Source organism: Aethalodelphis obliquidens, unplaced genomic scaffold (assembly GCF_003676395.1).
Source record: "Aethalodelphis obliquidens isolate GAN/ISIS:26980383/991018 unplaced genomic scaffold, ASM367639v1 scaffold3, whole genome shotgun sequence".
NCBI lineage: Eukaryota > Metazoa > Chordata > Mammalia > Artiodactyla > Delphinidae > Aethalodelphis > Aethalodelphis obliquidens.
The window spans coordinates 74390622-74414199 of record NW_020837947.1 but is presented as its reverse complement, the minus strand read 5'-3'; the positions used below and the strand labels follow the sequence as shown (position 1 = coordinate 74414199).

The 23578-nt window shown below is 37.9% G+C and overlaps 1 protein-coding gene across 2 annotated transcripts in view; it reads right to left on the bottom strand.

The window, feature by feature from the left end:
• Positions 1-7370: 7370 nt before the first annotated feature.
• Positions 7371-23578, bottom strand: part of LCA5 (lebercilin LCA5) — a 76458-nt gene continuing 60250 nt past the window's right edge. For both annotated transcript variants that reach the window (XM_027091986.1, XM_027091979.1), the window contains 5 exons: positions 22533-22670; positions 21516-21612; positions 20663-20805; positions 17975-18107; positions 7371-10146 (listed from right to left, as the gene is read on the bottom strand). In XM_027091986.1, the coding sequence (XP_026947787.1) occupies positions 9287-10146; positions 17975-18107; positions 20663-20805; positions 21516-21612; positions 22533-22670 (1371 nt within the window). In that variant the 3' untranslated portion in view covers positions 7371-9286. The remainder of the gene's footprint in view (positions 10147-17974; positions 18108-20662; positions 20806-21515; positions 21613-22532; positions 22671-23578) is intronic.

Genomic DNA, 23578 nt, shown 5'->3' with positions numbered 1-23578 from the left:
TTAGGGTTCAACCTATTTGCATCCTTTGGGCCTCCTGGATGCAGAGGTCTATTTCTCACCACAAGCCTGGGAAGTTTTCAGCCATTATTGCTTTAGATATACTTTCTGTCCCTTTCTCATTCTCTTCTCCTGCTGGAATTAGCTTCTCTACCCAGGGTCATCAGCTAAGTATCTCTAAGGCCACTGATGATCTTTGTGGTCTTAAGTCAGCCTGCACCCCAGTTTCACTGGCTGAACAGGTGCTACTGACTTTGCTCTGGGGGCCACCGGTTCTGCCCACTCACCTGCCTGTCAGCTCAAGAGTTGCTGGGTTGTGCAGCTTCCAGATGTTCTTGTCAGCCCTTCCCGTAAGATAGGAGTAGGTAAAGACCACACTCTACAGTGGGCGGGGCTGTGACCCAGACTTCTGCCTGGGTGGGACTGGGAGAGACCACTTCAGGCAACTCCCTAGTTTTTTCTGAACAGGATTTCTGGTAGGGAGGCTGGGGGAGGAGCTAAGACTCAGCTCTTCTGCTGGGCGTGGGCAGACCAGGCTCCAGGGCTGGCGGATCTCCTCACTGGAAGACCCGAATTAGGCAGACTTGCGCCCCACCAAGCTCCGTCGTCAGACTGTGCCACCAAATGGGCTGCAGAAGAGCAAAGCTGCTGGTTGGGTTGACTCTTTGGGCTCTGCAGGCAGGAGCTCAGTCTGCCAAGATCCGAGTGCTGCTTGTTGGAAGCCCCTCCTCCGTTTCTCCATCACAATGAGATTCCCAGTGGTTGAGCCCACAGATGCTCCTGTGAGCCCCATGGGGTGAAACCAGAGTAGGGGTTCCCATGAAGTGACCCCCGTGCTGGCGGTGCTGGATGTCACCGCTGTGTTCTCTTTTGCCACTGGAGGAGCTGTAGGCACGGTGCTGTGCTGGCCCAGGGAAAGGGCCATGCGGTCAGCGTGTAGCTGTTCCTCTCACCCTTAAATTCAGTCTGTCTTGGTCTGTGTGGTGCAGGAGGTGCTTCAACCTCACTCCCGTGTTCTGAGATTCTCTGAGTGATGTTTTATTCTTGCATAGTTCTTAGTTGTTCTTCTTGTGAAACGGAGTCAAATCAGGTATGACCTATGTCACCATCTTGGTGATGTCATTCTCTCATTATTTCTGATCTGCAATTCCTAAACAGTTTAATCCATTTTCCACATTAGCATAGAAGTTATTGCTCCACAATGAAACTCTTATGTCATCAAAACTCCTCTTTTGACTTCTATTAAGTTCCATTTTGTATAATAGAATCTCCATAAACTCTTGTTAAATGAATGAAGAAGTGGACAACTGGATGATGGGCAACTGGATGATGGGCAACTGGATGATGGGCAGTGAGTAGATTTAGGCACAGTTATTTTCAGACTTATTAGCCATAGAACAACTGTTAGAAGAAATGCCAGCTACTTAAACCATTTGCTAGAACGTAACCTCTGAAACAACTGTCCATGTCACATCAAACTATTACAGATGAAGTTATTTTTCTTTGTAAGTTTCTTGATTTTATTTCATTAAATCAACCAGAGACAATGATGGCAACTTTATGAAATGTTGGAATTGAAAAGACCAGTAAATAACAATCATGATAATCACAATAGGATTTCTGCAGTACTACAGACACAATGGAGATGTATTTCCTAGTGGTGATTTAAAATTCAGAATTCTTTCAGCTCCAAATCCATATATGTTGTGCAACACAAAGGAACACTCTCCCTCAAAAGAAGTGAGTAATTCTCATCCACTAAATTGTTTAAAAACACATTCTTTATAAGTGTACCTGCACACATTTCTGTAAAGCTAAAAGCGTCCAGAGATATAGAGTGCTCATCTTGCTATAAATTTAAATGTAATCCTGACCTGTATTTTTATGAATTAATAAAAATTTTACTTGGGCAATCTGGGTTTTGCAGTTAATCAAGAGAATTGTACCTTTAAGAGAGTATCCTAGCAACCTCTCAGCAGCTAAGGAAAGACCCAGCTGACAATATACACAGATTTAATTACTCTGCTGGTCTCCATCAAACTTCGCAGTTAATCAAAAAGATACTTAAAAACAGAAACAGAAATTAAGCCACAGCTGAAAATGAGAACTATTGGTAAAAGGGCATAAGGGAAGAATTATCTCGACTATAAAGAGAACTTTTTACTCTGCAACATGTTTATCAAGAAGCAGAGTAGCAATGAAATTGGTAAAGTTATGATTGCAGTAGGGGTGTCAGAACCAATATATTATTACTCTAAGAGATTGCTAGTTCCAGGGTCAAAATTACATTGGAATCATCATAACTTTATAGATATTCTCAAACTTGAAACCCCACTACATTTCAAGGCACTGTCTAAATGTACACTTTCTAGTGGTGATGCATTTTAAGGGAACTAAGCCCTGGAGAAACATGTTTCTCTTGAGCACACATTTGGAAACAGAGCTAATTTCATCACCGCTACGTCCTACGTCCTTCAACCACCAGTCCAAACTCCCCATAATCACCACCGTTATTCTACATGGCCTGATATTCGGCCCCTTCTCTCTTTATATCTATATATGTTTATAACAGATTACACAGAAACAGGTCTCTCCGAGATGAGGTAGGGGATTTTTGGGTAACAGATGCATAGATCAAGGAAGCCAGAGAAAGACAGACGGAGACTTTGTACAGCAAACAAAATCCAAACTTGTGAAAACATGGCCTGCTTTGTCTAGAAATAAAAACTTCCCCTGGATGTATATAGGCATTCTTGTTTATATACATGTCTTCAGCAATGCTAAGGAGTGGACATGAGAAATCTGAATACTTAGTTCTAATTTTTCTTTTATTTAACATATTCCCTGTATATAGGCTAATTTAGATAATTTTAATATTTCTTAAACCTCAGGCACAGAAAGCTACTTGCCTGGATCATCAGGTACACACACACACACACATACCTGAAACTCTGAGAAAGCTGAACTTTTAGATGTAATGTCAAATTTAAACCACATTGATTAGTTTTCCTTCAGGGAGTGCTGGAGGATGTTTGGAAAGTTTTTCTGGAAGCTTGGGGGTTATAGGCTGTGATGGAGGAATGACATATGAACTAACTAATCTTTTTGGTGCTGGTTGTTCCAAAGGCGTTTCTCTTTCCGGACTAGTTCAAATCTTCTGATATATTAGCCACAGAGAGCTAACAGTTAGACCATATCTGGTTATAGCCGTAAAGAAGTGGCTTATTTCTAGTCTAGGTGGCACGCAGTGTGAGGGGCAAAGGTGAGTCCAGATCCAGCACCTGCACACTGTAACCCCAAGCCCTCAGTGCTAAGATTCGAATTTGCAAAAACTTGCAGGCAGCCACTTCTGTCTCTGTAGGAACGTTTCCCCTCACCACCACCTCCTATTGTTAGCTTAGAGCAATAGTTCTCAAACTTCAGCTGCAGTGCGATCCCCTGGAGGGGCTCTTCAAATACAGACTGACCCACCCCTGGACTTTCTAATTCCAGAGGTCTGGAGTGGAGCCCAGGAACTAGCATTTCTAACAAGTTCCTCAGGGGACACTGCTGCAGCTCTGGGTGGGTTTGGGGACGCACTTTGAGAACTACTGCCTCAAGTTTAAAGCAAATGTGTCTATTTAAATGATGCTGAATCTGTTCTTCAAGAGAAAAACCATGGTTATTGTTCAGAGAGATACCATTATTTCCTGCTTAGAACCAAGGACTGCGTATTTATGATAAAGCTTGACTTCAGAGTTATGCGTGCCATTGTTTCTGGACCCCGGTGATAATGTTTGAGGTGATAACATGACAGATGTTCCTGGCCCCTGTTCTTTGGTTCTACTGATTCTAGTTTTTACTGAAAATATTTTAAATAAAGAACAGATACGTGCTGATTAAGTCAAGGAGGTCCTCTGTAAGTGCTTAGGAGAGTAAATAGTACAGATATCATTGAAATTAGAAGCAAATATTGAAGCGGAATTTTAAGATCTGGGGGTAAGTTCTTATAGAAGAACAAAAGGACTTCAATAAACCTTTGTTCCCAGGTGTACCCAGAAACTTTCAGTATCCACGATTGCCTAGGTAGGGTAACTCTTGGGTTCTTTTTATCAGGATAAAAAAAAAAAAAAAGACGTGAAATCTATGATGTCCTGTTATATATATAGATTGTATGAAAAGTATGCCTAGCCAGGATCAATACCCACTGGGACAGGAGTTCTGAAATTTGATATTTAGGTCAGTTACACAGAGAGAGGCAAGGCAGCTGCTTTCGGCCATGCTATTCAGGGCGATCCTCGCTCTGTGGCAGGGAGGCTTCACCCTGAATTTCAATGCCCTGTCTTCAGAACACAATGTGGGCTCCGGATTTCCATCTATTCCTCCTCCATGGAAACGGCTAGTGAAGCAAAACTATGTGTGTAAAACTGCTTCTCCCACAGGCGGCTTGTTCCCAGAAGCAGCAAAGTGCCTTCTGTGGAAAAACTGTAACCTCCGCGTGGCTCTGTAAAGACAAGAGCCACTTCAAAGATGGCAGGTTATAGGGTGAAATAGCACGTTTAGTTTTTAAAATTCCATATTAACAAGCATCTGCTATTAAACGAAAGTTTGGGGCATTGATACGGAAGTAAAATACTGACGAGGTGACGCTCTCCCTATGCTGACATGCCACACTGTTTCACTTATTCTCTTCTCTCAAGAATACATCCTTTTATTAATCCTCACAATAACCCTTGTAAGATACGATCTGCCCTACTCCCCATCCAAGGAACCTTAAGTCAAATTATTTGACCAAGGTTGTAATTAGCAAGTGACAAACCCCAAAGCCTGTGTTCTTTCTACCCTACCCTGGCTACCTATTTCTAATTTTTGTTTTGTGCTGGACTGAGACAGAATGTCTTCATTTATATACAGATACAGATTTCGCAAATGTAGCATTTAGTATGGGAAAATATGTATCTGGATCTCTAAGCCTTTTCTATGAATGTAGAAAAGTGTAGTTTAAATGTCTTGCAGACTCACCTACCGCTGAAATTGCTCACCTTTAACAACAAAGTGAACTTCATAACACAAGCATGGTGAAATCCTATCTTATCACAGAAATGGCCTGTTTCTAGGAATAAGGCGTATGGAGTAAGCAGCTAAAGCTTATTCAATTAAGAGCCTTTCAATGTTTTTTTCTGTTAAGAGCCATTCATTTTTTTAATTAATTGGGAAATACAGTAAATATGATTTTCTTTTTTATGCCCGAAGTGTCTTCATCAGGGAAAAATGCCTCCCCCACTCCACAGAGATACCAATCATTCCAGGAAGAGGGCTAAGAGTAGGGAGTCCACGCCTCCCATGCACATGCCACCAGCCCTACAGGCGAGCACGTAACGTAAACTAGCCAAGCAGACCTTTGCCAGAACTACAGGAAAGATTTTCTCTTTTTGAGGTGGGTGCCAGCTGAAGGGATGCTAGGGCTTGGGGCTGCCAATTGCAATACTGTCAGCAAATGCAGAAGTTATCTGGAAATGATACCCAGCAAATGATATGCTAAGACGTGGACAGAGTAGGCACTACTGTTTTAACCGCCAGAGCAAACCACATTTTCTTGAGCTTTCCAGATTCAAGCCAAAATTAATTTCCTTGCTCTGCTTCAGCTAGTCTTATTTGGGTTTCTGTCACTTACCACTTAAAGAGCACTACTGCAAAACTCTTCCTAAAATACTTTCTTTGGACTTCTTAAATTGAGACTATTGAATGCAGCCTGTTACCTGTGTAATCTATCATATATTACAACCCGTTAGTCTCAACTGTCAAATGGGAGCAGTAGTAAGCGCCTTCTTTAGAAAAAGCTTTGGGAGGACCACGCGAAAAAAACACCAACCGCCAATTCTATATATAGAATTCAACAATACCACTTCATCCCCCCTTTTCTCCATTACCTTTCCAGAACATCAACAATTTGAGCATCAAATGGTTCTAAGTTTTTTCACGTAGGAACTCATTTACTGTATGCAACTACCATGAGGTAGGTACTGTCATTAGCCCCACCTCGTAGAGGGGAGGGGCGGTATGCAGAGGCTTTGAACATATCCAAGGACACACGCAGACATTGACGGGGGAGGGAGCTGGGCTACAAATGGTCACATTCTGCAATCCAAGTCCGGTGTTTTCTGGATTTCATTGTCTTTTTGCTATGAGGCTAACTCTCTACCTCTCCTTATGTCACTAAGACTGTCTTCAGAAAAGCTTTCCAAAACTTAGCTGTTCTACTTACTCTTTTGTAGATTAGGAAGCCAGCTCATCAGTCATGCACAGTTAGTGCCGAATAAAGGGACATTCTAAGTGCAGACCTAAGAGGCACAATATATTCAGTACAGATATTGTATGTTAATTTGGAGGTTTAGAAGCTCTTTTTGCTTGTATCTTACTCAAAGTATAATGTCAATGTATTTTGTATACATTACCTATGCTCTATTTTTTCCAAGTAGTCCCTAAAGGAAACTCATAACAACTGTGATAACAATAGCTGATGTTTACTGAGTGCTTATAATGTATCATGCACTCTGCCAAACATTAACCTAAGTATTTAAGGTACTCCTCACAGCCACCCTAGGAAGCATTATAAAAGACTAGTGATTGCTAAGTAGCCCAAGGACGCCCAGGGAGTGGATGGAAGGGCAGGGATGCAGCCCGGTTCGTGTCCACACTGAGGGAGAGGCAGGGCCTTACTCTCCCGGCAAGGTAGTGCCGCGCACCCCGCAGGGAGCATGCAAACAAGCAGTCGGTGAATGAATACATGATGTGCTCTTTGCTCAAAACCCAGAACAGAAAAACACTTTCAAGTGATACGAAAGGGGACTTGAAGGTGAAAGGGGCATTTACTGTGTAGAAAGGAAAAAGCTTTAAAAGCAGATCTTTTCTTGACAATTTATGGTAACTTCTTTAATCCTAAAAAATCCACACTGTCACCGTAATACAAGTTTCCCATCCCCTTTTCACCAGACGGACTTGCAGGCTCTACCCAGGTTAACACCCAGCCAGGGACAGCAGAAGTTTCAGCGTGTCTGAAAGTGAGGTGGGGATGAGCATCAGAAAGCCAGTGCGTCAGCCCTGAAGTGTTTATTTTGATTCAATCTAGTCCCCCTTACCGCCGCCTTTTAATATTATAAGCAACATATGCCATTATGACAGCTATTAAGCGTGAAAGAATTCATTAAGACTATAATTATCTGATAAGGCTAAGCATACTGTCTAACCCGACTTAGGGCAGATTCATCTACTTCAACTAAAATTACTGAATAGGAAAATTTTAAAAGGTGAATAATGAAATAAAAACCCTGCAGGTCCTACTTCCACTATATATTTCCCAAGTGACCTTAAGGAAGGTACCATTCAAACAAAGAGTCAGTGTGTTTTACATTTTTATTAATAAGAGTTCTGAGTGCAAATAAATTTAACTTGACATTTAGAAAAAAAAAGTTATTCACTAAGGTTTGTTCATAAAGAAAAACTTGTTCTGTATAATCTCCAATTTTAATGCTTAACACTATAATGCTAAGTCTATAACTTAATTTTAGGTTTAATTTAATAATTCTGCCTTATTGCATCTGGTTAAAAAGACTAGAAAACATCAGGTAGAAAAAAGCAAGAGACTAACTAAAATGACCTGAATATAAAACTTTACTAAAGGACTTTTTACAAAAGCCTTTAGAACAAAAAAACCCTAAAAATTAGAATACTTTTGGCTGAAAAGTTAGCAGCTATGAACAAAATTAACATTACATAATATTTTATCAAGAACTGCACTACAATAATATTGTGGTTTACATATATTAGAATGATTTACAATATACTAAATGCTTATTTATATCAGTCATAGAAAACTCTTTATTAAAAAAATTTTAATATACTTTAGCACTTTTGAGAGATTCAGTTCCCAGTAAATAACAGGAACACAATTTAGAAGATGCTAGGTGGTAACATCTTTTAATTAGAGACCTAACCAGGTCAGTCTTGTCAAAGAATTATGAAATTATATTCAATAATAAGCATTTATAAGAACTCAAGATAAAACAGTAACTCTAGTCCCCTCATCAGTATGTATGCTTGGCATGAGAAATCATACTATGAGCAAATATGTAGTAAATTCTTGAAAACAACAGTTCACTTTAGAATTAGTGCCAATCCACATTATTTATTCTTCCCCTGACGCACTATTTCCACCACTCTTCATCTGAACTGTGTTTTCTCCTTGGTTGGTGGTGTATTACTGCTTCTTAAAGACCAATCGTGCCCAGCATAACCCAAGGTCATCAGCTCCTTTGCAGCTGAAGTGAGCTACAAACAGCAAAAGACCAAACACTTTGCAACAGAAAATCAACCACCCTACTCCGCGAGGCAGGAGCCCCATCTCTTAAACAATTTTTACCAAGGTTGCTTTAAAATTAGCCCTGTAAGTCCAATAGTATCACACTATCGTCTCTTTGGTTTGACAGTAAGTTCAAATCTTAAAAGTACGTATTAAAATTTCCTAGTTATGTTACTCTGGAAACATAATTGAGTTGAAAGTCTTGCTATTTTGGGATGAAATTTCTTCTATCCGTGTATTTGGTATGAACTCTCACATCTAGTCACTGAGATATAAAAAGCGTAGGAGATCAAGAAGACGAATTACTGATTACACTGCACCCAAGCCTCTGGGAGCCATGACAGGGAACTGTCCACCCAAACAAACATCTTCTGAATCCAACCTAATGTATTAGCACAGTTGTAGGTAAGTGATTTAACGAGACTCTGTAATTGGGAAATGAGTAGCATTTAACTGTGGTTGCTTCCAGAGGAATGGGAAGTCCCCATGTTGTCACTGTTCCACTTAAGAGTACCCTCAGCCTTGCCACACTTCCCAACAGAGCCTCTCACTCTTCATTTCCATTCGACAATCAGCAGGAAGACTGTATTTAGCTCAGAGAGGATAGGGCCAAAAATAAAATAAATAAATAAATAGGGATAAAATAGAAAATGAATACGTACGCCAATGGAGTAAAACTCCCCACTGAGCTGATTCAGAGGTAAAACCCATTTGTAAAAAGAAAGTAAGATGCATCTCTATTTTCGGTTTCAGTCAAAAGAGCATGCTTCATTCTTGGCAAACTAGCTATGCGGTGTGATATGATCTACTTTCTATTTCCGCTGTATTTATACTTTAAAAACTATTGCTTAATAAGGACTTCTTAATATTTATTAAAAACTCTGTTTATAATAAATACTGTATTAAAACATTTTAATATTTACAATTGGAAAAAATATATACTCTAGTCAGTCATCTCAGTGCTACTTCTTCAATTTCATCTTCTACAGAATCACCTTTTACTGCTGGTTTATTGTTTGCATGTTTTAATTGGTGTCTATTTGGATTAAAACTTCTTCCTTCGCTGAAGAAAAAGTCACTGTCATCATCATATTCCCTACCCCTATTGCTTTTATCCCCAGGGAGAAAATTTAGAGGGTCAAAGTCTCCATTGGTGGCAGCCAGAGAATGTGGGTCACTGCTTTTAGAGGAAATGCTGCTGCCACCACTGGCACCAAATAGCTGTTCCATCAGATTAGCTTTTTTCTCTTTTCTTGTAATTAAATCGCCACTGTCTTTACTAAATTTCTCTATATTGTTTCTTTGGAAATCCAAAAGGCTACTCTTGTGGCTAACTGGACTTGACTTGCCTAACGTTTTCGCAAATGAAGGCACATAGCTACCAAATGCAAGCCCATCTGGAGAGGCTGGTTTTCTGATACTGCCCGGATTCTGACCATCACCTTTTGTACTGAAAAGACTGATGTCTTGCAAATGATGCCCATTAAATAATCTCTCCGAGGATTCAAAGAATGTGTGTGTTTTGGGGTTTCTCTCTGGGGAGCGCAGTTTTGATTCCAAATCACAAAGCAATGGCAGAGAAGGATATTTTAGATTCCGAGAACCTTGGAGTTCTCTGCTGATTTCATTCAGTTTAGCAAGTAGCATTTCTCTCTTTAGCCTTTCTTCTTCCTCTTCTTCCAATTTATCAGTATTTTGAATTTGGTACGTTTCCATTCGGTATCTTCCAGTTTCCAACACTGGCTTTTCTTCTCTCTCCAACAAAGATGTCTTTTCCTTTTGCTTTTTAGCAAGTTCTTCTCTTTCCTGCTCTGTATAAAATCAAATTTTAAAAATGGGATTTTACAGTAGTCAGTATTTTCAAATAAGAAAACTCAACTCTCATCTTTTACAAAACAATAGCTTTATCTAATTTGTGTATGATCAGTACATTGAGGGTGGACACCATAAATTTCATTTTTATACTTGATATTTAGGGTTTCAAAAAATAATATATACTTAACATATATTTAAGATTCACAATTATAGAAAAAATTTTGTTCTTCAAGTTAGGGGTGAGAAAGAAGGTTCCTCTGCCTATTTTTTATACCTAATAGTGTGCTGTACACTGAATGGAGGATGGTGGGATGGGTGGAGCAAAAACTTTTAAATTTAAAAATAAATTGAACCTTTGGATGTCATACCCTGAGAGGGACACAACATCACTTATGTAGTGTTCTGACAGAAGATGCAATAACCTGAATTTAATTAACAGAAAACTTCAGATAAACCCCAAACAAGAAACATTTTATTAAAAAAAGGGGTCGGTGTTCATGAAAAATGTTAATCTCACAAAATATTTTTAAAAGGCTGAGAAGCTGTTTTAGATGAAAGCAGACTGAAAAGATATGAGACCTGAATGCAATTCATGATCACATCCTAAAGGGAAGAAAATGCAGAGATGGCGAGGAAGATGGCAGACGAGTAAGACACGGAAATCACCTTCCTCCCCACAAATACATCAGAAATACATCTACACGTGGAACAACTCCTACAGAACACCTACTGAACGCTGGCAGAAGACCCCAGACCTCCCAAAAGACTCGACTGGTGATTGGTGTCTGAACCAGGAGGGAGGGCAGTCGCAAAGGACCGAGCCCTGGACCCGTGGAATCTGATGCCATCTCCAGCCGTGTGGATGAAAGGCTCTTGGTGCTGCAGGCAGGAATCAGTGCTGTGCCTCTGAGGTGGGAGAGCCAACTTCAGGACACTGGTCCACAAGAGACCTCCCAGCTCCACATAATATCAAACAGCGAAAATCTCCCAGAGATCTCCATCTCAACACCAACACACAGCTTCACTCAACGACCAGCAAGCTACAGTGCTGGACACCCTATACCAAACAACTAGCAAGACAGGAACAAAACCCCATCCATTAGCAGAGAGGCTGCCTAAAATCATAATAAGTCCCCAGACACCCCAAAACACATCACCAAACGTGGACCTGCCCACCAGAGAGACAAGATCCAGCCTCATCCACCAGAACACAGGCACTAGTCCCCTCCACCAGGAAGCCTACACAACACACTAAACGAACCTTAGCCACTGGGGACAGGCACCAAAAACAACGGGAACTACGAACCTGCAGCCTGCAAAAAGGAGACCCCAAACACAGTAAGATAAGTAAAATGAGAAGACAGAAAATCACACTGCAGCTGAAGGAGCAAGATAAAAACCCACCAGACCTAACAAATGAAGAGGAAATAGGCAGTCTACCTGAAAAAGAATTCAGAATAATTATAGTAAAGATGATCCAAAATCTTGGAAATAGAATAGAGAAAATGCAAGAAACATTTAACAAGGACCTAGAAGAACTAAAGATGAAACAAACAACGATGAACAACACAATAAATTAAATGAAAAATACTCAAGATGGGATCAATAGCAGAATAACTGAGGCAGAAGAACGGATAAGTGACCTGGAAGATAAAATAGTGGAAATAACTACTGCAGAGCAGAATAAAGAAAAAAGAATGAAAAGAACTGAGGACAGTCTCAGAGACCTCTGGGACAACATCAAACGCACCAACGTTTGAATTATAGGGGATCCAGAAGAAGAAGAGAAAAAGAAAGGGACTGAGAAAATATTTGAAGAGATTACAGTTGAAAACTTCCCTAACATGGGAAAGGAAATAGTTAATCAAGTCCAGGAAGCACAGAGAGTCCCATACAAGATAAATCCAAGGAGAAATACGCCAAGACACATATTAATCAAACTGTCAAAAATTAAATACAAAGAAAGCATATTAAAAGCAGCAAGGGAAAAACAACAAATAACACACAAGGGAATCCCCATAAGGTTAACAGCTGATCTTTCAGCAGAAACTCTGCAAACCAGAAGGGACTGGCAGGACATATTTAAAGTGATGAAGGAGAAACCTGCAACCAAGATTACTCTACCCAGCAAGGATCTCATTCAGATTTGATGGAGAAATTAAAACCTTTACAGACAAGCAAAAGCTGAGAGAGTTCAGCACCACCAAACCAGCTTTAAAACAACTGCTAAAGGAACTTCTCTAGACAAGAAACACAAGAGAAGGAAAAGACCTACAATAACGAACCCAAAACAATTAGGAAAATGGGAATAGTAACATACATATCAATAATTACCTTAAATGTAAATGGCCTAAATGCTCCCACCAAAAGACACAGATTGGCTGAATGGATACAAAAACAAGACCAATATATATGCTGTCTACAAGAGACCCACTTCAGACCTAGATACACATACAGACTGAAAGTGAGGGGATGGAAAAAGATATGCCATGCAAATGGAAACCAAAAGAAAGCTGGAGTAGCAGTTCTAATATCAGACAAAATAGACTTTAAAATAAAGACTATTAGAAGAGACAAAGAAGGACACTACATAATGATCAAGGGATCGATCCAAGAAGAAGATATAACAAAATGATCAAGGGATCGATCCAAGAAGAAGATATAACAATTCTAAATATTTATGCACCCAACATAGGAGCACCTCAATACATAAGGCAAATACTAACAGCCATAAAAGGGGAAATCGACAGTAACACATCCATAGTAGGGGACTTGAACACCCCACTTTCACCAAAGAACAGATCATCCAAAATGAAAATAAATAAGGAAACACAAGCTTTAAATGATACATTAAACAAGATGGGCTTAATTGATATTTATATGACACTCCATCCAAAAACAACAGAATGCACATTTTTCTCAAGTGCCCATGGAACATTCTCCAGGATAGATCATATCTTGGGTCACAAATCAAGCCTTGGAATATTTAAGAAAATTGAAATTGTATCAAGTATCTTTGCCGACCACAACGCTATGAGACTAGATATCAATTACAGGAAAAGATCTGTAAAAAATACAAACACACAGAGGCTAAACAATATACTACTTAATAACCAAGTGATCACTGAAGAAATCAAAGAGGAAATCAAAAAATACCTAGAAACAAATGACAATGGAGACACGACGACCCAAAACCTATGGGATGCAGCAAAAGCAGTTCTAAGGGGGAAGTTTATAGCAATACAAGCCCAACTTAAGAAACAGGAAACATCTCGAATAAACAACCTAACCTTGCACCTCAAGCAATTAGAGAAAGAAGAACAAAAAACCCCCAAAGTTAGCAGAAGGAAAGAAATCATAAAAATCAGATTAGAAATAAATGAAAAAGAAATGAAGGAAACAATAGCAAAGATCAATAAAACTAAAAGCTGGTTCTTTGACAAGATAACAAAATTGCTAAACCATTAGCCAGACTCATCAAGAAAAAAAGGGAGAAGACTCAAATCAATAGAATTAGAAATGAAAAAGGAGAAGTAACAACTGACACTGCAGAAATACAAAAGATCATGAGAGATTACTACAAGCAACTCTATGCCAATAAAATGGACAACCTGGAAGAAATGGACAAATTCTTAGAAATGCACAACCTGCCAAGACTGAATCAGGAAGAAATAGAAAATATGAACAGACCAATCACAAGCAATGAAATTGAAACTGTGATTAAAAATCTTCCAACAAAGAAAAGTCCAGGACCAGATGGCTTCACAGGCGAATTCTATCAAACATTTAGAGAAGAGCTAACACCTATCCTTCTCAAACTCTTCCAAAATATAGCAGAGGGAGGAACACTCCCAAATTCCTTCTACGAGGCCACCATCACCTTGATACCAAAACCAGACAAGGATGTCACAAGGAAAGAAAACTACAGGTCAATATCACTGATGAATACAGATGCAAAAATCCTCAACAAAATACTAGCAAACAGAATCCAACAGCACATTAAAAGGATCATACACCATGATCAAGTGGGGTTTATTCCAGAAATGCAAGGATTCTTCAATATACGCAAATCAATGTGATACACTACATTAACAAATTGAAGGAGAAAAACCATGTGATCATCTCAATAGATGCAGAGAAAGCTTTTGACAAAATTCAACACCCATTTATGATAAAAACCCTGCAGAAAGTAGGCATAGAGGGAACTTTCCTCAACATAATAAAGGCCATATATGACAAACCCACAGCAAACATCATCCTCAATGGTGAAAAACTGAAAGCATTTCCACTAAGATCAGGAACAAGACAAGGTTGCCCACTCTCACCACTCTTATTCAACATAGTTTTGGAAGTTTTAGCCACAGCAATCAGAGAAGAAAAGGAAATAAAAGGAATCCAAATCAGAAAAGAAGAAGTAAAGCTGTCACTGTTAGCAGATGACATGATCCTATACATAGAGAACCCTAAAGATGCTACCAGAAAACTACTAGAGCTAATCAATGAATTTGGTAAAGTAGCAGGATATAAAATTAATGCACAGAAATCTCTGGCATTCCTATACACTAATGATGAAAAATCTGAAAGTGAAATCAAGAAAACACTCCCATTTACCATTGCAACAAAAAGAATAAAATATCTAGGGATAAACCTACCTAAGGAGACAAAAGACCTGTATGCAGAAAATTATAAGACACACTGATGAAAGAAATTAAAGATGATACAAATAGATGGAGAGATATACCATGTTCTTGGATTGGAAGAATCAACATTGTGAAAATGACTCTACTACCCAAAGCAATCTACAGATTCAATGCAATCCCTATCAAACTACCACTGGCATTTTTCACAGAACTAGAACAAAAAATTTCACAATTTCTATGGAAACACAAAAGACCCCGAATAGCCAAAGCAATCTTGAGAACGAAAAACAGAGCTGGAGGAATCAGGCTCCCTGACTTCAGACTATACTACAAAGCTACAGGAATCAAGACAGTATGGTACTGGCACAGAAACAGAAATATAGATCAATGGAACAGGATAGAAAGCCCAGAGATAAACCCACGCACATATGGTCACCTTATCTTTGATAAAGGAAGCAGGAATGTACAGTGGAGAAAGGACAGCCTCTTCAATAAGTGGTGCTGGGAAAACTGGACAGGTACATGTAAAAGTATGAAGTTAGATCACTCCCTAACACCATACACAAAAATAAGCTCAAAATGGATTAAAGACCTAAATGTAAGGCCAGAAACTATCAAACTCTTAGAGGAAAACATAGGCAGAACACTCAATGACATAAATCACAGCAAGGTCCTTTTTGACCCACCTCCTAGAGAAATGGAAATAAAAACAAAAATAAACAAATGGGACCTAATGAAACTTCAAAGCTTTTGCACAGCAAAGGAAACCATAAACAAGACCAAAAGACAACCCTCAGAATGGGAGAAAATATTTGCAAATGAAGCAACTGACAAAGGATTAATCTCCAAAATTTACAAGCAGCTCATGCAGCTCAATAACAAAAAAACAAACAACCCAATCCAAAAATTGGCAGAAGACGTAAGTAGACATTTCTCCAAGGAAGATATACAGACTGCCAACAAACACATGAAAGAATGCTCAACATCATTAATCATTAGAGAAATGCAAATCAAAACTACAATGAGATATCATCTCACACCAGTCAGAATGGCCATCATCAAAAAATCTAGAAACAATAAATGCTGGAGAGGGTGTGGAGAAAAGGGAACACTCTTGCACTGCTGGTGGGAATCTGAATTGGTTCAGCCACTATGGAGAACAGTATGGAGAACAGTATGTAGTTTTTTCCTTGAAAAACTACAAATAGAACTACCATATGACTCAGCAATCCCACTACTGGGCATATACCCTGAGAAAACCATAATTCAAAAAGAGTCATGTACCAAAATGTTCATTGCAGCTCTATTTACAATAGCCCGGAGATGGAGACAACCTAAGTGCCCATATCGGATGAGTGGATAAAGAAGATGTGGCACATACATACAATGGAATATTACTCAGCCATAAAAAGAAACGAAATTGAGCTATTTGTAATGAGGTGGACAGACCTAGAGTCTGTCATACAGAGTGAAGTAAGTCAGAAAGAGAAAGACAAATACCGTATGCTAACACATATATATGGAATTTAAGAGGAAAAAAAATGTCATGAAGAACCTAGGGGTAAGACAGGAATAAAGACACAGACCTACTGGAGAACGGACTTGAGGATATGGGGAGGGGGAAGGGTGAGCTGTGACAAAGCGAGAGAGAGGCATGGACATATATACACTACCAAACGTAAGGCAGATAGCTAGTGGGAAGCAGCCGCATAGCACAGGGAGATCAGCTCAGTGCTTTGTGACCGCCTGGAGGGGTGGGATAGGGAGGGAGACGCAAGAGGGAAGAGATATGGGAACATATGTATATGTATAACTGATTCACTTTGTTATAAAGCAGAAACTAAGACACCATTGTAAAGCAATTATACCCCAATAAAAATGTTAAAAAAAAAAAAGGGAAGAAAATGCTATAAAGGACAATACTGTGTCAACTGACAAAACAGTACTGTGGACTGCAGATTGAAGAAATGTGTTGTATCAAAGTTAAATTTCCTGAAGTTAAACTATACTGGAATGATAGAAGAGAATGTCCTTATTTTGGAGAAATACATATGAAAGTATTTTAGGATATGGCCATGAAGTATACAACTTACTCTTATGTGGTTCTCTGGCTATTATTGCCACTTTACTATAATTTTGAAAGGATTTCTAAAAGAAAAAACTAAAAATATTAAACATGTAAGAACACTATGCATTTGGTAACTTTATAAATGGCACATATTCTCACTGATAATCAGATCATTCCACACAGACTCCAGGAAAAAAAAAATCAGTCAAAAATGACTAAGAAGAGACAGTCTTCTGCTACGTTATTCCTTTTCCTGGTTCCTAGACAGAACTGACCATAATACCTATTTTCTACTCTATAGTTTAATATGTTGCAAGCGTGTCTTCCTTTGTGGTTTAGCCAACATTGATATAAATGTGGCTTCTATTTCAACTATTAGATTGTTTTAAATACACATATAAAAATATACATACTCTAAGCAATAATTAGGTCATGATTTTTTGTTAACTTTAAGGGAAAAACAGTATTTCTCTGTAAGCAGGTAATACATAATTAATAAAATACATGCAAAGGATTAGAGTCTGGGATCCTTCTCGCTTATACCTTTAAGACATTTTATCCAAATGGAAATGAATTTATTCCTGAACTTCATTTCCAGTATCTGAAACTATGTGAATTGGTTCACTAAACTTCCACATTAATGGTTGAATATGTTAAAGATTTATTTTATATATTAAAACTGAAGAAAAATTACAGGAATATATTCAAGGCCTCACAATTCATTGATTTTAATGTTTGGGCTGGTCTACAGACTAGACAGGCTCAAGGTCAAGCCAATAAACAGGGTTGTCTTTCAGTTATCTCTTCATCAGGCTTTAGTTATAAAGAATTTTTTTCCCCTTTCAAATGAATTCTACTTTATCTGAATTTTCTGAAGGTAACTTGTTTCTATCCCCTAATCCCAAATAGCAACTGACTTACAGTCTTCATTCTTTTTCTTTCCTTAGTAACTTCATTCAAAGGTTTGTGACTGCTTGATAGACTCCCCCCACTACTGTATCAACCTTTTGTTGTTCTGTATAACCAATTCACTGTTCAGCTGGAAGATATTAGGGGATATTAACCCTTTCTTTTCCAAGGCATGCTGACTTATCACTTGCTTACACTCTTTCTTACCATCCTCCAGCTTCTCAGCCTCCTGTTTCACAGCATGGAGTCCTTGATCTTTAACAAATTTGTCTTCTCTTTCCACAATTGGGTTTAGAATCCCTGCTTCTTCATGATCACCTCTCTCTTGAGATTCCAGATCCTATTATACATTTTTTTTAAAATGCAAGTTCACATGCAGGAAAAGGGGGATAAAGCAATTTAAATATCATAGATTTATCTCCCATTAAGCACAATCCCAACTGTTAGAAATTAAAGCAAATTTTCCATTTCTAAAGCAGCAAGCTACAAGTTACCACCTTTGAAAGATTTTCAAAAGCACACAAGATTATTTCTTACTTTAGTTAAAATTTTTAAAGAGGCATTTGGAAAACATATCAGAACCAATATAATGGAAGCAAAGCCAATGCCCTACATAAAATTCTTAACAGACAAGTATCAGAAGTATCCTTACTGGGCTTCCTTGGTGGCACAGTGGTTAAGAATCCACCAGCCAATGTAGGGGACACAGGTTCGAGCCCTGGTCTGGGAGGATCTCACATGCCGCAGAGCAACTAGGCCTGTGCGCCACAGCTACTGAGCCTGCACTCTAGAGCCCACGAGCCACAACTACTGAAGCCCATGCACCTAGAGCCCATGCTCCGCAACAAGAGAAGACACCGCAATGAGAAGCCTGCGACCGCAACAAAGAGTAGCCCCCACTCGCTGCAAGTAGAGAAAGCCTGCACGCAGCAACGAAGACCCAACACAGCCAAAAATAAATAAAATAAATGTTTATTAAAAAAAAAAAAGAGGTATCCTTAACTTTGCATATTTCACAACAAAATCTGATGAATTCAGTTAACCAATAAAGGCTATTCATCAACTATTAAAGGCCAAGTGTTATGGTGCTGAGCTGTAACACCGACAGTGACAATGGCATAGAATCTTTCAAGTTTATACTATGCCCAAGGTCTCCAATTAATAAATCTTATAATATTTAAATCAAATAAAAATGTAAACTTAAAATTTATTGTTTCTTCTGGTCCCTTTCACGTGTGTGTGTAATTTTTCTTAATAAAAGTAAAATTTATTACTAGTGGATTTGTAGAGAATTGTCTCCTAGTATCCATTTTCCCCTTCTTCCTTTTTGTTACAGAATCCCTTAAGTTTTAGCAGAGCACAGGGTTGCCTAACTGGAGACCACATTTGCTAGCCTCCCCTGCAGCTAGACAGGACCAATGGAATGTGAGTGGACGTATGTATGCAACTTCTGATCACATTTATAAAAACAAAAGCTGCTTGCCCTCCACTTCCTCATTCCTCCTTCTCCCAGGTATGATAAGACAATTGCAACCACACAGATGTGGTTACACGCTTCATGAGAAAAACAATGAGATAGAGAATGGCTACCATGGAACAAAGGTGTCTACCTATCCTGGGGACTACCCACTGACCTTCAGTTTATTACAAGAGAAAGAATCTTATCTCTTACTTGAGCCACTGTATTCTGGGTCTCTTTTCCAATAGCAACAGCCTATACTTTTACTAACAGAGCTCCCATTTGCTGGGACCCCTCAAAGTGACAGGATTAGTCTTAAGGGCTTTATAAACTTCGTGATTAGTTATTACCACAACCCTGAAGGGTAACCCACCCTTGTTTTATAGATTAGGAAACTGAGGCTCCAACAAGTCACACAAGTCACTAAAATGTTAGAACTGTAATTTAATTAAAACGCAGTGCTAACTCCAGGGCTATATCCTCTTTCACTATATCAGGTTGCTGCTTCTGCTGAATCTTATAAAGGGCAAATTTTTTAACCCTTCTAAAATTAAGAATTACTTTGCTATTCCACAATTTGCCTTTTCAAAAAAAAAAAAATTAACATGATCTAGTCTCAAGGATTTGTAAATATAGGAAGAAACACACTTAGCAGATACAGCTAACTTATCTAAATTGTAAAACAAAAACAAAATAAAGGAAAAAAACAAAACAAAACTAGAGTACACACAGGAATCAATTCAGTCCACACACAGGTGATCTCAGGATCCCTGGGATACTTACAAGTAGTATCAAAAATACAGCATTATATGAAATATGCAGGATCCCTCGTATATTGTTTTCTTTAGAGTTTCAACTGTAAACACTAAAGATAAAACCCTATTAGAGAAAAGGACCTTCCAGTACTCAGTATGAGTCCTTTTAAATGAAGATGCAACACAGACCTCCTGAATTCCACTCTAATTTGAATGATATAAAGTCAGATTCCACTGCAATTACTTTGCTCGACATTCAGCTAAACTATAAAATTCTCTTACATAGGAAGCCAAAAAAATTAAATGTAGTCAAATTCTAACAAATCATTTGAAAGCTACTATAACTTGCTATTAAACATAAAAGCCAGAAGGATTTTTAGAGACTATCTGGTAAGAGACATAAAAGGTAAGAAACTTAGATAATTTTTTCTTCTTCCTCCAACCTAGAGAGTACAATTGACATTTCTGAAGCATCTGAAAGATGCAGTGTTAACTAAGAGTCAATCCAAAGGAGTTTAATAAAATGCACAGATGTTATCTCTCTCCCTGTAAAAGGCTAGTTGCGTATTTATACAGCTATGGCACTGGCTTCATTGCTGAAATTTTAAAATGTTTGATATTGTGCATTTAGGAATAACTTCAAACCTAGAGTTTCGTACCTAATCATATTGCTAAACTCACCAAAGAAAGACGTTCAGGTTCTTTCCATTTGTTTTCATAACACATAACTGTTTGTGGTGTTATAGGATATTCCTCCAGCTCGAAGTCTTCACTGGTTTGTACTTCTTTTGTACACTGGTTTGTAAAATCACTCTGGCATGCAGCTACCATGAAAATTATAAAAGAATTTTTCTAATCGTATTGAACAGTGCTAAGATATATGGAATTCAATTGGTATATGTTCACCCTCTAAATGAGAAAATGCATGTTTCTCAGCTCCATGACTACTCACTATTACTGTTTTTATTTCTAGGATTTACTGGCAATTTTGTCATTTGAGGACAACTCTGAGGGATAAATCTATTAAACTTTTACAAAGTTTATGTTTTTAACTTTTTGCAAACCAGAGAAGAAGGAAATTATACTTTTGTTTTTTGAAAAAGTAAGAATATGCATAAAAATAGCAAAGTATTTATGAGTGAAATGAAATGACAGCTGGGATTTGCTTTAAAGTACTCCAGAAAAAAAGTAGAAAAAATAGGTGAAATAAAATTAGTAAAATGTATAACTGTTAAAGGTGGTGATACCTAAATAAAGGTTTATCATACTATAATCTCCTGTTTAGGGTATGCTTATAGTTTTTCATAAAAGTTTAGAAAAATAAGTTATAATTAGAAAAAACATTTCAATTATGTAAAACATAACTGTAATGACCTCAAGGGAAAAAACTGAGAAAGTGAAAGGATTTCTGAAAAGTACCTATAAGGAAATCTATTTCAATAAAGTTCTTTCCCTTCATCTTCCTTCTACTTCAAAATTAATTTATTTTATTATTAATAACTACAATATTTTTCAACAATAATAACTACTATACCATTTTTTTTTGATGTAATTTCTTTTTCTTTCTTTGGAGAAGACTTTGGCAGACGATTAGAATATATGTTTTTTAAGTCCAGTTCTCTCTCCTTTTCCTGAAAACAAACCCAACACAATTAAGAATGTAGAGTCTCAGTTTAAAATAAAAAAAAAATCCTCATCTTTTCAACTGGTATTTTCCTCACCAAACTGGAATATACCTAAGTTCAGCTTCCCTTTGTAACTACCAATTATAGAAAGGAATGTCTTTAGGACATTTAGGTTACGGTAGAGCAATGATTCTCCATTGAAAGTCCAATATGCACTAGCAGTCATGAAAATCAGAATAAGGCCAAATTCATTTTCTACCCACTCCTACATGATATAGTAATGTCTTCAACTGACTTCCAGGCTTAGCCACACAAAGAATTTAATTAGCATCTCTCAAATGTGGGTTCCAAATTAATGGCGAGTTAAAAATTAGACCATTTTTTAAAACACAAGTGTTCTTCACCATTTTGCGGCTATGGCTTTCTCTGAGAATTTGATTAACAAAATGAAAATTCTATGCAAGATAATGCATAAACACTTAATGTTGCACAAAATTTCAACCCATCAATGACCTCTGGATAGAATTAAGAAACACCTACTTTAACAGAATTAATTAATTCTAATGCTTCTTCTAAACACTGTGAAAAGGAAGGGCATTATTTGGAACAACTTTAAAAATAATCAATCATGGGGTTATCTGAGGAAGAACACTGAACTATTCAACCATGCAACACAGAAAAACTCTAGTTCCCATAACTTTCTTGCAGGATTTTATAACTTTTTTCAGTTATATCATTCCTATTAGTGTATCTAATATCTCATTTTAACAAATATTTTCTTTATAAGTGCCAAAGAAAATATTAGAATTTTGTAAATGATATTGTACCAAAGTTCCAAATATAAATGATAACAATGTTTTAAAATAGAGTCTTCATCTAATATATAACATAGGGAGAAATGATGCCATTTAAAATAAAATGCTTACCTTTAATTTGTGATGTAGTTGTTGTAGCTCATTTTGAAGAATTTTATTTTCATCATGAGCCTCATATGCCCTTTTCCTTTCAGCAAGCAACTGTCGCTGGAAACTGTTAGTACTTAGCTCAAGGTTTCTTGATAGTTCCTATGATATGTGTATAAATACATTAAAAAATAGTACTTAAAAAATAATTCAACAGTAAAATACTGCACTTAGTGTCAGAATGACATTTTCAGTGGTACTAAACAAGACATACAAATCAGGTTGGCCTTAGCGTTCATAAACATACAATAAAACGGAATATAGATTTACCAACAATTTAGTAAGATACTTCACCTATTATTCCTCTCTTTGTTTTCCACAATGATTTGTAGATAAATTCTTAAGCAGTTGCATCCAGAGCACATGAATAGTCATTTAAGTTGGGAGCAAGAGACAGCCAAAGGATGTGACGAGAAGCACTGGCATTTGGGAATCATTGTTTGGGCAAACAGAACCTGAGGCAGCCGTGCAAAATTACACAGCACTATTCAAGGTGCAGCGACCATCATCCCAGTTTTTACTTATTTCAGCTCTAAAGACACACAGGATCAAAGTGAAAGGATGGAAGATGATATTTAAAGCAAATAGAAACCAGAAGAAGGTGGGCATAGTCATACTTAGATAAAATAGACTTCAAGGCAAAAAGGGTAACAAAAGAAAAAGAAGGTCATTATCTAATGATAAAGTGGTCAACACATAAAGAAGACAACAATCATAACACATACACTCCTGGGACTTCCCTGGTGGTCCAGTGGGTAAGACTCTGCGCTCCCAATGCAGGGGGCCCTGGTTTGATCCCCGCATGCATGCCACAACTAAAAGTCTGCATGTCGCAACTAAGAAGTCCACATGTCACAACCAAGAGTTTGCATGCCACAACTAAGAAGTCCTTATGCCACAAGTAAAAGATTGCACATGCTGCAACTAAGACCCAGCACAGCAAAAATAATAAATAAATAAATAAATATTTTTTAAAAAACACATACACTCCCAACACCCAAGCACTGAAA